Source organism: Petaurus breviceps, unplaced genomic scaffold (genome assembly GCF_028583685.1).
Source record: "Petaurus breviceps papuanus isolate PSGF00001 unplaced genomic scaffold, PetGlider_PUasm1.0 37, whole genome shotgun sequence".
NCBI classification, from domain to species: domain Eukaryota; kingdom Metazoa; phylum Chordata; class Mammalia; order Diprotodontia; family Petauridae; genus Petaurus; species Petaurus breviceps.
In genome coordinates, this window is record NW_027186296.1 from 19,350,315 (window position 1) to 19,365,259 (window position 14,945).

Below are 14,945 nucleotides of genomic sequence, written 5' to 3' on the forward strand. Positions count from 1 at the left end.
CAAACTAACATCTTCAAGAGGGAATGTGAGCTAAAAATTGGGGAGGATCACAATATGCTTTGTGTAGATAGTACCTAAGTTATGACTTGAAGGAAGCTACAGATTTTAAAAGTTGCAACCAACAGTAAGAAAGGCACAGAGGTGGGAAGCAGAGCCAAGATGGCGGAGTAGAAATAGGACCTCCGCAGGGCTCCAGCTTCCATCTCCCCCAATTCATGTAAAAGGGGACTCTGAACAAACTTTGGAGCTATAGAACCCAAAAAATGACACAGAGAAGCTAACCTCCCGCTGAGGACAGCCCGGCCAGGGCAATGCTCTGGAAGCCGAGCCCAGCCCCACACCAAGGCTTTAGCCCCAGGGCCAGCCTGACCAGCCACCTGCAGGAAAGACTCCAGATCACCAGCAGCCATGGCCATTTCCAGATTCATCAACAGATGCGAAGGACAAAGTGAGAGGTCAGTGCAGTGTGGACTTTGGGACCAGTAATTGGGATAGCATCAGTTTTTGCCCCCAGGGTGAGAAGCCGCTCAGACGCAGGCTACCAAGGCACCACATTGCAGCTCCTGGCCTGCAGACTTGTAGGGGGACCAAGTGACCAGTCTGAGGGGTAATCACTCTTGCTTTAACCTGCTTGGATCTGGATTGCAGTCTAGGGTGGAGGTGCTGGGGTATGTGTCCAGCTTGCCAGAGCATGTGGAGGCTTCAGAGAGGGCACCCAACTAATACCTCCAGCAGCTGAGAAAACCCCAGCGTTTGGTACAGAAGCTCCCCTGTCTGGTGGCAGAGTCCTACTGTGACAAGAAGCCCAGGGGTCAAGTGACTGAGGGGCGACATGACAAGGCAAAGGAAACAAAACAAACAGAAGAACCCAACATTAAACTCCTATTTTGGGGACAAAAAGGAGCAAAGCATGGAACAGGAGGAAGACAGTGAAGTAAGAATTCTTGCACCAAAAGCTTCAAAGGAAAATATGAGCTGGTTACAGGCCATAGAAGTGGAGGAAAAATTGGGAAGAGAAATGAGAAGGATGCAAGAAAATTATGAAATGGGAGTCAACAGCCTGACTGAGGAAAATTGTACCTTAAAAAACAGACTACCTCAAATGGCAAAAGAGGCTCAAAAAGGCAATGAGGAGAATGATACCTTAAAAAGCCAAATTTGCCAGATGGAAAAAGAATCTCAAAAATTCATTGAGTAGAATCATTCCTTTCAGAATTAGACTGGAGCAAATGGAAGCTAGTGACTTTATGAGAAATCAAGATGATGTTAAACAGATCCAAACAAATGAAAGAATAGAAGGCAATGTGAAATATCTTATGGTAGAAATCACTGACCTGGAAAATAGATTCAGGAGAGATAATTTAAAAATTATCGGACTACCTGAAAGGCAGGATCAAAGAAAGAACCTAGAAATCATCCTTCAAGAAATTCTCAAGGAAAACTGCCCTGATGTTTTAGAAACAGAGGGCGAAATAGAGGTTGAAAGAATCCACCAATCACCTCCTAGGAATATTATCGTCAGGTTCCGGAATTCCCAGATCAAGGAGAGAATATTATAAGCAGCCAGGAAGAAACAATTTGAATACTGTAGAATCACAATCAGGATAACACAGGATCTGGCAGCTTCTACACTGAGGGACTGAAGGACCTGGAATATGATATTCTGGAGGGCAAAGGAGCTGGGATTAAAATCAAGAATCTCCTACCCAGCAAAACTAAGTATCATGTTTCAGGGGAAAATATGGTCATTCAGCAGAATAGAGGACTTTCAAGTATTCTTGATGAAAAAAACCAGAGTTGAATAGAAAATCTGACATTCAGATACAAGAAACAAGAGAAGCATGAAAAGGTAAACAGGGAAAAGAAATCATAAGGAACTTATCAAAGTTGAACTATTTACATTCCTACATGGAAAAACAATAATTGTAACTGATGAAACTTTTCTCAGTATGAAAATAGTTGAAGGAAATAGAAATATATTTATATGTATATAGGAGGGTATATGTGCATATGAATACATATGTGGATGCGTATATATGTTTACAGGTATACATAGATAGAGGGTACAGGACCAATTTAATAGCAAGGGATGATACTTAAAAGGGGAAATTAAGAGGTGAGAGAGGAATATAATGAGAGGAGATGGGGAGAGACAGAATGAGGTAAACTATCTCATATAGAAGAGGCAAGGGAAAATGGTTACAATGGAGGGGAAGAATAGGAAGGCAAAAAGGCAAAACCTTATTCTCATTAAATCTGGCTCAGGGAGGGAATGACATACACACTAAATAGGGTATCTCACCCTACAAAAGAGTAGGGGGGAAGGGGATGAGAAGGGGAATGATGGAAGGAAGGGCAGGCTGGGAGGGAGGGAAGTTGGAAGCACCCACTTTTAAAAAGGGATGGGATCAAAGTAGAGAATAGAACAAGTGGGAGGTGGGATAAGAGGGAGGGAAATATAGTCAGACTTTTACAATATGTCTACTATGGTAATGTTTTGCGTAACTACACATGTACAACCTATACTGAATTGCTTATCTTCCCAGTAAGGGTGGGTGACAAGGGAGGAAGGGAATGAATCTGGAATTCAAAGTTTTAAAATCAAATATTTAAAAATAATACTATTATTAATAATATTTTACATGTAATTTGGAAATAAGGTATATAGGCATTGGGACACAGAGATCTACCATGCCCTACTGGAAAAGTCAATGGGGTATGGGAGAAGATAGGAGAGAGAGCAGATTGGAGGAGGGGATATCCTGTGGGACCGCTATTTTGGGGTGGTGGGTAGGGGAAAAATGGAGAAAAAATTTGTAACTCAAAATCTGGTGGAAATTAATGATATAAACCAGAAGTTAATAAAGCATTTGGAAAAAAAAAATAAGATCTTTGCAACTGGTAATTGTTAGATGATAAAAGTCATCACTTCCTGGCAAATAAAGGAATAAATGAAGAAATGGAAAAAAAAGTATTATAAATAAATGCCTTCAATTTTTGTATCTCCATTTTGTTGATTTTTATTATCAATTTGACTTGTGTTTTTACTACCATCCATAAAAAAGAAAGACTCTAAAATGGAATGCAATTTTCTTTCTCACTAGTATTTATTAGATATGAGAAATTTCATTTCTTGGGAAGATGGTGAAGTCAAGTTTTATACTGTTCTGGTAACTAATTCTTTTTTGGGGCGAGAAATTTAAAAATTCACAATATTTGTTCATCATGTCCCATTTCTTGATTTCTTCAAATTAAGGGTTATTTCTCATTTCAGGCTTTCTCGTTACTGCCCTTTATTTGTGAGCTTTTAACACATACTATTCACAGAGGGGGATGGGAGTGGAAGAAATGAGAAGCTATTTCTTTCATAATTTCTCAATCATCTTGCCCTAATTGTTAAAAATATTTCTTAATTCACAAATTTATATGAACTTAATTTCCACAGACTACTAATACATAATTTAAAGGTGCATCTTTAAATTACAAAAAAAAATTTGTAAGCTACTAGACAGCAAACAGGTATTGGCTGTTAATACAAAGGAGAGGCCATGACTGACTGTAAGCAATAATTTAGGATACAAAGAGTAAGAAAGCAGTAAAGAAAAGATCCCTTTTAGGAAGTCACACTACTACTGAATTCCCATGGACTTAAGTCCAAAGCAGAGACATACAACAACATACCACAATATTATGATAAAAATGTTCTGGCATGTTTGTGGTGTTTATTTTACATGAGTAGCAGTAGACAGAGGTGCTTTGGTAAGATAATGTCTCATAGTTATTTCAAATCCATCTCCTAAATCAAAAAAGGCTAAATTTCCACATCATAGTTCAAAAAGCCCCAGGGGTCCCCTTTTTACCTGTAGGATAAAATACTAACTCTTGTTAAGCATTTAAGCACTTCTTAATCTGGCTCCATACACGTTTGCAGACTTATTGTACATTACTATCTTTTACTCACTCCAGGTCCCAGCAAAACCGGCCTAGTTGATGTTATAAGTGTAAAGAAATTTTTATCTCATGAATTGCAACTTTTCAGAAGCTGTTTCCCATGACTAGAATGCATTTCTTCCTCACATCCAGTTTGTAGAATCCTTAATTTCTTCAGGGATCAGTTGAATTGTTACCTTTTGCACAATGTGTATCCTAATCCCCCTCTAGTTGCAAATGCCCCCACCCCAAATAATTTTAAAAATATTTTTACTTATTTGTGTATATGCTAATTACTTCCAGGAGAAAACAAGGTTCTTCCACTTTGTTAATTTGTGTCACCTCTTCCAAAAATCTCATTCAGGGAGTGCTTTATTTTTGCCTTTGTATCCCTAGCACCTAGCACAGTGCTTGGAACATAGAAGAAGCTTAACAAATACTTGTTGCCTGCTCACTGGGTTGTAAACATTGATCCAGCCATTAAATGAAAAACTAAATTAAAAAGAGTATAGCATAGACTAATACATTTGAAATTTATTTTCATTTTTGCCTATCTGGAAAAATACATTTTTGTACACCTGAGGAAAGCAGCAAATAAAGAAATGGTCTATTCTGTTTGGAGGTGGCCCAAATCCAACCTTTCTATAATTCTGAAGTAAGAAAAATTTCCCTGGATTTGGGCAGCTTACCGAAACCTGGTATAAATCTTAATTACATACTTAGCTACTCAGTCAAAATTTGGCCATGCTTTTTGGTTACACATTGGGTGCCCGAACAGTAAATTATATGGCTAACATGACAATATCTGTATTAGAAGTGCCATAAGTAAAAGAACAAAGTGCTTCATAAGAAAAAAAGGTATTACAAACATACCTCACGAATTTTTTCAATCGCATAGGTGAAAATGTAAGCAATAACAATCCATTCTTGAACTGAAGGTAACTGTTCCATTTTTACAAGAACCACAAATGTATAAAGCATCAGAAACCCTAAGTATGCCAACTAAAAAAAAAGGCAATTAAAAAGTTAAATATCTAAAAACATTTATCCAACAACACAGGGTTTTAAAAGCATGTTTTGGTAATAAACATTGGTTGATGTTTTTATCCTCTTACTTTCTTGAATGAAAATCTTAGAGGAACTCACTAAAGCAAACTTCATCAACAGTATACAGTGTCCTAAACTTATTATGAGGCAGCTCTGTGGCATGTGAAATAAAGAGCTGTATCTGGAGTCAGGAAGGCCTGAGTTCAAATGTGACCTTTAACACTTACTCTTTGTGTCATCCTGGGAAACTGCCTCACTTTTTATCATAAAATGGGGATAATAATAACACCTATCTCCCAGAGTTATCACAAGGATAAATGAAATAATGTTTTTCAAGCATTTTGCAAGCCTTAAAGCACTATATAAGTAGTAGTTGCTATTATTATTCTTATTGACATTGATCTATCTTACTGAGATTACTGATAATTACTGATGTTACTGATCATGCCAGTCAAACTTTCTAATATCATTTCTACCATTCATGCCACTGCATAAACCATTCTTTCCACTATACTAATCTGTCTCACCTCTTTAAAAAAAATCATCTTCTTTAGGAAAAGCTTCCACGATTAATCTCACCAGTCTCTACTGTATTCTGCACTGATTCAGGTTATATAATATTAATACTTCATATACTGCTGTAAAATGATTCCTTTTCATTATATCACAGTTTAAATACTTTCAAGGACAAATACAAACAATTTTGGAATTACAACAGACTGAGCTGTAAAGATAGAATTGTTCTGCGTCTTTTAAAAACCATTTATCATACATACACAGTAGGTTAAAAACAAAAACAAAAAACACCCCAAAAATACTTACTGTGTTAAACCAAAATTTTACAATTGGTGCGTGATAAAAAGCATAAAATTTTCGAGTGATTGGAAGCTTTTTAGGTTTTATTTGTATGTCAATTTCAGTCTTTCCTTCATTATTTTCCAAAACTCTGATTTCTTTGAAAATTTCCTAAAATTAAAAAAGATGATTAGCTAGTTATTCATATTAAGATTAAAATTTTGCTTCTTTTACCAATGCACTACTTCCTTACCAAAGGAATTTCTTCTGTAATATTTTGGAAGTTGTTTTCACTGTCTTCCATGGTCATTTGATGAGCATCTTGAGACTGTGGGATGTGGGACATTTCTGCCTTGGTTTTATATTCCAGCATTAATATGGCAGGTGGGACTAAGATGCTTAATATCACCTAGAAAAATTTAAAGACTTACAATTTGCTTTATTTAAAAAAAATTAGTTTTAAGTAAGACCAGTTAAAGATCTAGTAAAGCTTTTAATAACATATTAATAGGTTTGTTTGTTTTTTCTTTATAGAAACTAATTTCATTGGGTTAAGAAATTGATCTCCCTCAACTAATGCAGTCTGGCAATTGCTCTAGGACAAACTCTTAAAAAGTAACTGAGGCACAGAGAGTTTAAGTGATTTACTCATAATTACAAAGGTGGGATGTATGAGAGGTAGGACTTAAGCCAAGGTTTTTGTATGACCATTTATGCTTCTTACCATGACTACTACTAGTTAGGGTTTTTCCCCCTCTAAGTAAAATGTAAAAAAAGAAAAAGTTGGGGGAAAATTAGTTTCTGTTACTTATGTATGAAGTTTTAAAGAGGCCCAGGTTGAATTCTGTTATAGAACAAACCACAAAATGGCAATTTTTTTTCATTTTTCAATATATTTTTATATATGACATATTTAAATATATATATAATATATCTCAATTTTCTATACTTATTATACACACAAAGAAAGCATTCTGTAAAATAAGAATACAGGCCAATTATTTTCTAGGTTATTTCATCAAAAATTTATCTACATAAAGACATATATTTTGGCTTAAATTCATGTATTTCCTAATCAAGCAGTTTTAAATTTAGAAATATTATTTCAACAAAATATTAATGGTATAATAAAACATAACCTCCATTACAAGCTACTTTTCCTAATTTTAATCTTAATCTCTTTTTAACTGTTCCATAGCATGGCCTATGCTTACTCAGCATGTGCCTCTATAAAGAAGTGTAAACAATAAAGGTTTATTTCTACAGAAAGTTTCATCTGATGCCTCAAAACTAAAGCATAAAAAGTTTTATGTAGTAGGTTTTTCTTTGTTAATCTTTCATCACTATTTTTAGTAACATTAGTATCTATTACAAATCTATCTACATGTGCCTATAATTAAGGGCTACTTGCCTGTTTACTGCCTTGTATATTTCTGTACCTTATTTGAAAAAATATAATAGAGCATCAAAGGAAAGGTTTAGGATACTGCCTCTTTATAAGGCAAGAAACAACACAAACATTTAACCAAAATTCTTAACTTTAAAATAACCACAACAAAATAAAATATCCCACTAATAAGGCCACAAAAATATGCTATTAGAGGGACTCAATACTGAACATGGCACTCTCCGTTTTATAGCTACTAGGACAACAAAAGGTAGTTAGGGGCACTGGATTTTACTTACAACCTGTTGCCCTGTCACACTTCCAGCTAGGTGATTAAACAGTAATCACCCTAAGTTCCCTTTTAATTACTGTGACTTTAGTGGTGAACACAAAAGGGACATGCCACTACCTGGCCCAACAGGCTAAGGCATTTCCAGGATCTTTCTATTCTTCTAGAAAATCAATACAGTTATCTTATTTAGCTTGATATATCAGATGATATGAATGGCGTTATGAAATATACCTTGTACCATGAATTTTTTCTCATGTTCAACCGTCCCATCCACATATCAGATAATAGCATTTGGGTACAAGTATGAGCAACAAATGGTCGAAGTCTTGAAGATACTGCTAACTTAAGGCAGGTTGAATTACTCCAATTTTTTAATTCGTAGGTGAGTAATTTCATGGCCATTGTTTCATCTTGTCTGAAGGATTGTTCTAGAAGCTCTACTGCCAGCTGACCAAAATCACTAAGAAAGGACAAAAGTAGATACAAATTATTGAGTTGCTGATTTTCATTCCTGGAATTTCCCTTTTTATACTATCCTACACCATTAATGTCCTAGGGCTATGCTAACTACATCAGGCTTCCTACTTTCTGTGTCTAATGGATAACACACATTCGAATTACTCAAGTGCATACAAAACTAAGAAATGTTTCCAAACAAATTAGAAAGGTGGGCATTATTTCACTGAAATGTGGAGTGTATGACTTTCAGTATTTTCACAAGTCCTAAAACTGAGATTTCCTTGTTCATCTTCCTGGGAAACAAATCTGTGGGTCTCTGGAAAAAGTGAAAAGTCAGGACAATTCTAGCCAATGTGTGGTATCTATGTAGAATCTTAAAGTGGGAGTGGTATGACCCAAAAATCTATACAGATGAACTGATAGGGATCTAAATGCAAATAAGGAGAACTCATGCTGCTATTACAATGAAAAACCCTCTGAAGTCTTTTTTTTTTAATTTTTTTTTAATTTTTAAAGCAATGGGGGGTTAAGTAACTTGCTTAAGGTTACACAGCCAGTTATTTCTGGGTGTGGTGCTAAGTATCTGAGCCACCTGGCTGCCCCTAAGCAATTGGGTTAAGTTACTTGTCAAGGTTACACGGCCAGGTGTTTCTGGGTGGGTGCTAAGTGTCTGAGCCCAGGATTCAATCCCCAGGTCATCCCGACACTGGAGCCAGTGCTCTTACTCGCTGTGCTACCTGGCCGCCCCATAATTATGTTTTTGTTTGTTTGTTTGTTTGCCTTTTGGAGGGCAATTGGGGTTAAGTAACTTGCCCAAGGTTATACGGCTAGTTTTGTTGTGTGGGTGTTAAGTGTCTGAGGCCAGAACTGAACTCAGGCCAGAACTGAACTCAGGTCCTCCTGACTCCAGGTCACCACTTTACTCACTGCGCCATCTAGCCACCCTTAGCCCTCTGAAGTCTTAATGCTTATTAAATCATGTAGAAGAGGGCTCAGGTTTCCACTGGCTACAGCATCATTTTACAATAATACATAGGCTTGTTGTTCTAGAAAGCATGCCTATAAGCCAGAGAGCTTGCTGTTTTGGAAGGTGTGTCCATTATAAGCCCTCTATAAAAATCTCACCTTCCTTTTCATGCACAGTATAGTTATAATCCTATTTCAGTCTTTGATAATTTAATACATAGAATACCATATCAGCCTCCTAATTGGCTACCCCAACTCTGGTCTCTCCATACTCCAATTCATTCAGTATAAAAAATAAAAAGCATTATATACTTGCTTTCCAGATTAAAATTTTCAGTGACTACTACCTCACTTCGAATCAGATCAAATCCAAACAATTACTCAGAACTTGAAAAAATGTACAGATATTGTAGAGAGGTAGATTTTATTGAACCATTAGGGAAAACCTCATAATAATTAAAAATTGTGCAAAAGCAGAATGAGCTGCCTCCAAAGGATCACCAGAAGAGTTCCAAGTGGATTCTGGATGACTACTGGTCAAGGAAGTTGTAGAGGGGCTTCCTGATTCAGACACAGCTGGACTAGTTATCTCACAGGTATCTTTCAATGTAAAGATTCTATGATGCTATGATATTTACTATATGCTAAATTCCATTTACTAAATGGAATACATCTTTCTGCTTCTATACTTTGTGGACAAAACGATTACTGCATCCCCTTCTTCTGGGCCTATTAAAAAACCACGTGTCCTTTAAAAGACCCCAAACAATTCTATATATATATCACATATTCCTTACTTACTGCTGAAGTCTCAAGTATTTCTCCTGTGTTTAAATTTCTAGAATTATTATTGTGTAACTGTTGTGGATATGGTTGATTTAGCAAGTGATTTACTACTCTATAAAAAATCTATTCTATTTTCTTGAACTATTAACTTACTCACACACACACATTTTTCTCTACCAACTTGGCTGTAAATTAAAGTTCAAAACTTACATCTTTTGCATTCCCCACCCATCTAACATCTAAAATAAATGTCAATTAATTTTATATAAACCTAAATTAGGCAAAAGATAATGTTTTTAAAAAATGTCTTCTAAGTGATGTCCTTTCTTAACTTGTAAAATAAAAGTAAAAGCAAATTATATATTAAATAGTAGCTAGCATTATGTTAGCCCTTTTGGTTATTTTACTTTTGTTAAAAAGAAATTCCATATAGCAAAATGCAATTTACTTTGAGTACTGCTTCAGTTCTTCTGATGTGTCATCAACCAGGTCACTTTGTTTTGCTTCATATGCCATGGAACGATACATCTTACAAGCTACTAATGCTTTAGCCATGGATTCTTCACCATGCTGCCAGAAAAAAAGGGCCATAACTTGCCTCTTCATAAGGCAAGCCCAAATTAAGAGTTCATTGAGTGGATAAGGAAACCTCCTAGTTTCAGGATCATCAATATCAACAATTTCATCTTTGGTTCTTTTCTTCTTTCCTTCTTCCACAGTGGTATCAATCTTGAGAAAGTTAAAAATAAGAAGGTAAAAAAAGTAGTGTGGCACTTAAAACTTAATGAAGATTTTACAACGTCAATTCCATTTATGTCTGCAATTTAACACGATAGGACATTATGTATAAGTATGCCTAAGTTCAGCAAACTATAAGCACAAAATCCAAGAGCTTCTCAAGGTTTTTCTTTGGAGTAGGTATTCTATTAAAATCATCTAGTCCTACTCTCAGATATTTCATTTAATAAAAAAGGCCAAATTACATTACAAAAAAAAAAAGACAAAACTGTCTACATAACAAAGACTCCAAGTTGTAAACTAGTACTCATTTTTTTTAATGTAATATCAAGCAAAACAAACTAAAACATAACAAAAAAAAAATCAGGTGGGCCCTTGGGGTGTATTATAATCAAAAACTGCCTGCACATTATTTATAGATTAAAACATGAAATAAGATCACATTTTTTACTCAAATATCAGGAAGAATTAATAATGAAGGTGGATTTTTGTGTACATACATATTGTTACCCATAATGTATTTTTGTCTTATCAAACACTCATTGCTCTATCTAAATATACTGGGGAAAAGAAGAAGAGAACAAACATTTAAGTGACTACTACTAATGTAAAGCCAGGCTTTACACTAAGTGCTTTATAAAAATGGTCTCATTAGATACTCACAGCAACACTGGGAATTAGGTGCTATTATTAACCTCCTTATACAGTTGAAGAAACTGAAGCAGTCAGACATTAAATAGGTCACACAGACAGTATCTGAAGTCAAATTTGAACTCAGAACCTCCTGACTCCAGGTTTAAGAGTTCTATCCACTGTGCTATAGTGCCCAAGGTTTTTTTACATTTCTGTACTGTGTCTATAAATCTGTAATATTTCTGTTCATTTCTCTGAATTTATCTGTCTACAAATTGACTTTTAATGACTTATGACACATTTTAAAAATACTTACAAACAGCAAGTATATATCATCTGTCTGCATATTTTTTCCATGAAGAACTAAAAGACCTACTTTGTTATGAAGTCAATGTTACATGGGAAAATAGAAATTCTAAAATGTTCAGTATGTAAGAAAAATTCAAAACATTATGTTATAACACTAAAAAAATATCATGTAGCTTTACTATACTTATATGGATCAGGTCCAAAGAAGGAGTTACTGAAATAAAAATACCTTTGGTCTATAAGGCTGTGCAGTCTTGATGAAATGATTGTGTCGCATTTTTTCCCTTTTGTCTTCCCTATTACCAAAAGATTCATGACTTTTTCGCAACTGAGGAGTGCTGCTGGAAGTATTTCTTCCAGATCTCTAAAAATGAAAGTTTGTTAGTTTTCATAAATGTTTTAATATAGCGACATTTAAATAATTTGAAAAAAAAAAACAAATAAATTCGATAACAACTGAAGTCTACATGATCAAGTATCCAGTTACCTTTGATTTTAACAGTTATTTTATAAGCCCAATGTGTTTCTTGTAACGCCTAATGTAATTTTTCTTCAAAGTTTACAATACTATACATTCACTATTTCTAAAAGAAAATCCACATACCCGATTATTCCCACCAAGACTGTTGTATATTACTCTGAAACGTTTTCGAGTATAAGTGCATCTGTAGGTTCCTCCCATGAGGTATTCAATGACAAGTCCTATATCAATCAGAGTTATCTTATATCCTGGAGGAAGGTTCCCCTAGAAACAAAATATTATCATTAAATCTGTAGGATGCAAACCTTTAACTAATTGATATCCATATATGAACAATCCACAAATTAAAAGTGTCCTATGTACAAATGGTTTATTTATATCTTGCATGAGTAGGTTTGACCAGGTAATGAAAAATTGTTCTTAGATTTATTAAATTCATTTCTAGCAACTGGGTAGCTGCAAAGGGAAGAGGAAAAGACATTCCTGACTTAGTGATAAGCCCTTCTGGAAGGGAGTGTGCTAGATCTGAGATCTAGGTCCTAAGAATAACCTAAAGTGCAGATCTAACCAACAAAGATCCTGTAATTAAGGAGAAAAGAACTTATTCGTGAATACTAAATCTTCTTAGTAACTGAAGTAAGTGTTGTGAAGAGAGAAGAAAAGACAGACTTCTCTCCAAGTCTACAAATTCCCTTCTACCTATATATTATAAAATATATTTTTCCATAGGAATATTAGAAATAGTGCTTAAATTCCCAGACTAATAATAAGTTTAATATAGAGCAATACTTCCTATACATTATTTAATTTGATCCTCACAACAACCTGTGAAGTAAGAAAATACTAAGGTATTTGTTGATGAGGTTCAGAAAGATTGAGAGTAGCACACAGCTTTTAAGAATTAGAAAGCTCCCTAATGCCCACATCATAATGTTGACTCTGACCCACTTAAATATTGTTTTCCAACTATGAAACTATAGTATTTGAAATTTTTATAATTTGGTCTTCAAGACCCTATTTGGGGTTCTCTTGATAAAAATACCGAGTGGTTTACTATTTCCTTCTCCAGCTCTTTTTCACAAATGAAGAAACTGAAGCAAACAAGGTTAAGTGACTTGCCCTGGGGCACACAGCTAATAAACCATCTGAGGCCAAATCTGAATTAAGGCTTTCCTGACTCCAGGAGTGTCTAAAATTATAGTAATACAAAATTAGAATATTTCTTACATAATTACAAAAACAGATTTTTAGTGCTAGTATGGAAAGCTAATCCCCATTTATCGCATTGTTTCTACAAGTAAATGCAGCCTAACATCCCAACAACTGACTTACAAATGAACAGTTTGAACACAAAATGATTATAAATCTAAAGGGGGAAGAGGCAATGTTGGATTATACCTATATAATTTTCATCACTGTGGTTACTGTAAGTCTTTATTTGGGGGACTTTCCTATTACAGAACAAATAATAAATCAGATATGCAGGCCTGTGTCTATATACTCAAATAGCATTATTTTAAAAATCCTTTTTTCCATATGGTTTATATTTATGACCTAATTCTGCCATGACCCATTCTTCCCAGATGTTCTTCCTCTATCTCTCAATAATTTCGTGAGATCTATATTTTAAGTTTTGTAGTTTAATATTTCATGTCTGTTTTGAAGATAATCTTGTTGCAGAAGTCCTCAAAGATCACATCAAAGATCACATCAAAGACATTTCTACTTTAATACTGTCTGTCTGCCTAAAACCAGGGTTTATAATTGATCATTTTTTTCATTTTAAGCATTTTTAGCTTCCAAGAGAGCGCCTAAAAATAAATGAAGTCATTCTGTATACTAACAAATGCCAAAAATAAATTTTAATACAGAAAACGAGATCTCTGGCAATGCCTATTATCACAGGAGAATACTGGAAATGACAAACTGAAGGGGATGAGAGGACAATCACACAGGTAACAAAAATTTGAAGCAAGCAACTTCTTCCCACCCCCACATCCCTCAAAAATTTGTACTTCTTACATATACAACTTATTTTATATACTTTGGAAAATGCTCAATCATCCTTTCTGTCTCTTTGAGTCCATACTATATATGAAGAAAAATGTACATGGCAAAATTTTTTTTTAATTTGGGCCTATTATCACAGCAAACATATAAAGTATAGCTGCATCAACTCACATGTTTGGTGTCAGAATCAACTGTTTCTTCCTACTAGTTCACATTGCAAATATGAGGGAGAACTCCTGGACCCAAAGCTTGCCATCTTTTCCTCTCATGCTAATCAATTAAATGTTTCCTTCTGAAAGAATCTTGTTAAGTGGTGCCAGTTTAAAAAAATAGAATTGATAAACAATAATTAGAATATAATCCAAATCTTTCCTACTGGATTGCCATCTGATGAGAGTCAAACAAAAAGCACTGAAATGAGGAACTAAACAGTGAAAGATTAAAAGGGAATAAATAAAAACTAAATACTTTCAAACTAAGAATTCATTGGGTAATATTGTTTTAAATAAAGTCACTTGAGTACATATAGACACAGCCTTCTAAACAAATAAATAAATGAATAAGTTTGAGAGGTAGCATAGGGTTGCATAAACTGCAAAATAGAAGTTTCAGCCACCAATATACCCCAATGATCATAATTACAGCTAAATGAGATTATTATCACAAGATAAAAAAACTCAATGGATTTTTAAAGGCTATATAAAATTATGCATACAGAATATTTTGAAGAATAAAGTGTCATATAAAGGTATACTTTTATTTCTGAAGTATTCTAATATAAGTCAACCTAAAAATCTTTTATTGTTACTGGGGAAGGAGGAGTACAGAAGAATGACATGACAAGCTTCTTTCAGGAGTCATTGATACACTTAAGTTATATCACTGGTCATTACATTTTATTTTTAAAAACAAACTTTCATCAGCAACAATTCAAATTAATAGACAACCAAAACTAGACCAAAAAGGCATGTTTATGTTTATATTTATGACCAGTGATTTCAGTGATAAGATAAGGCAGATCAACTGTTCTCCCATATGAAGTCTTAGAGATTTTCCAGGGGATCTGAGAGACTAAAAGACTTGCCCAGGATCACATAGCTCAGAGGCAGGAG

At 34.7% G+C, this 14,945-nt stretch overlaps 1 protein-coding gene across 1 annotated transcript in view; it reads right to left on the reverse strand.

The window, feature by feature from the left end:
- TRPM7 (transient receptor potential cation channel subfamily M member 7) overlaps positions 1 to 14,945 on the reverse strand; it is a 163,672-nt gene that overhangs the window by 43,270 nt on the left and 105,457 nt on the right. Inside the window, exons 14-20 of the mRNA XM_069098043.1 lie at positions 11,947 to 12,087; positions 11,572 to 11,706; positions 10,111 to 10,391; positions 7,683 to 7,911; positions 6,026 to 6,181; positions 5,800 to 5,943; positions 4,804 to 4,932 (exon numbers count right to left, since the gene is read on the reverse strand). Coding sequence (XP_068954144.1) covers positions 4,804 to 4,932; positions 5,800 to 5,943; positions 6,026 to 6,181; positions 7,683 to 7,911; positions 10,111 to 10,391; positions 11,572 to 11,706; positions 11,947 to 12,087 — 1,215 coding nt within the window. The remainder of the gene's footprint in view (positions 1 to 4,803; positions 4,933 to 5,799; positions 5,944 to 6,025; positions 6,182 to 7,682; positions 7,912 to 10,110; positions 10,392 to 11,571; positions 11,707 to 11,946; positions 12,088 to 14,945) is intronic.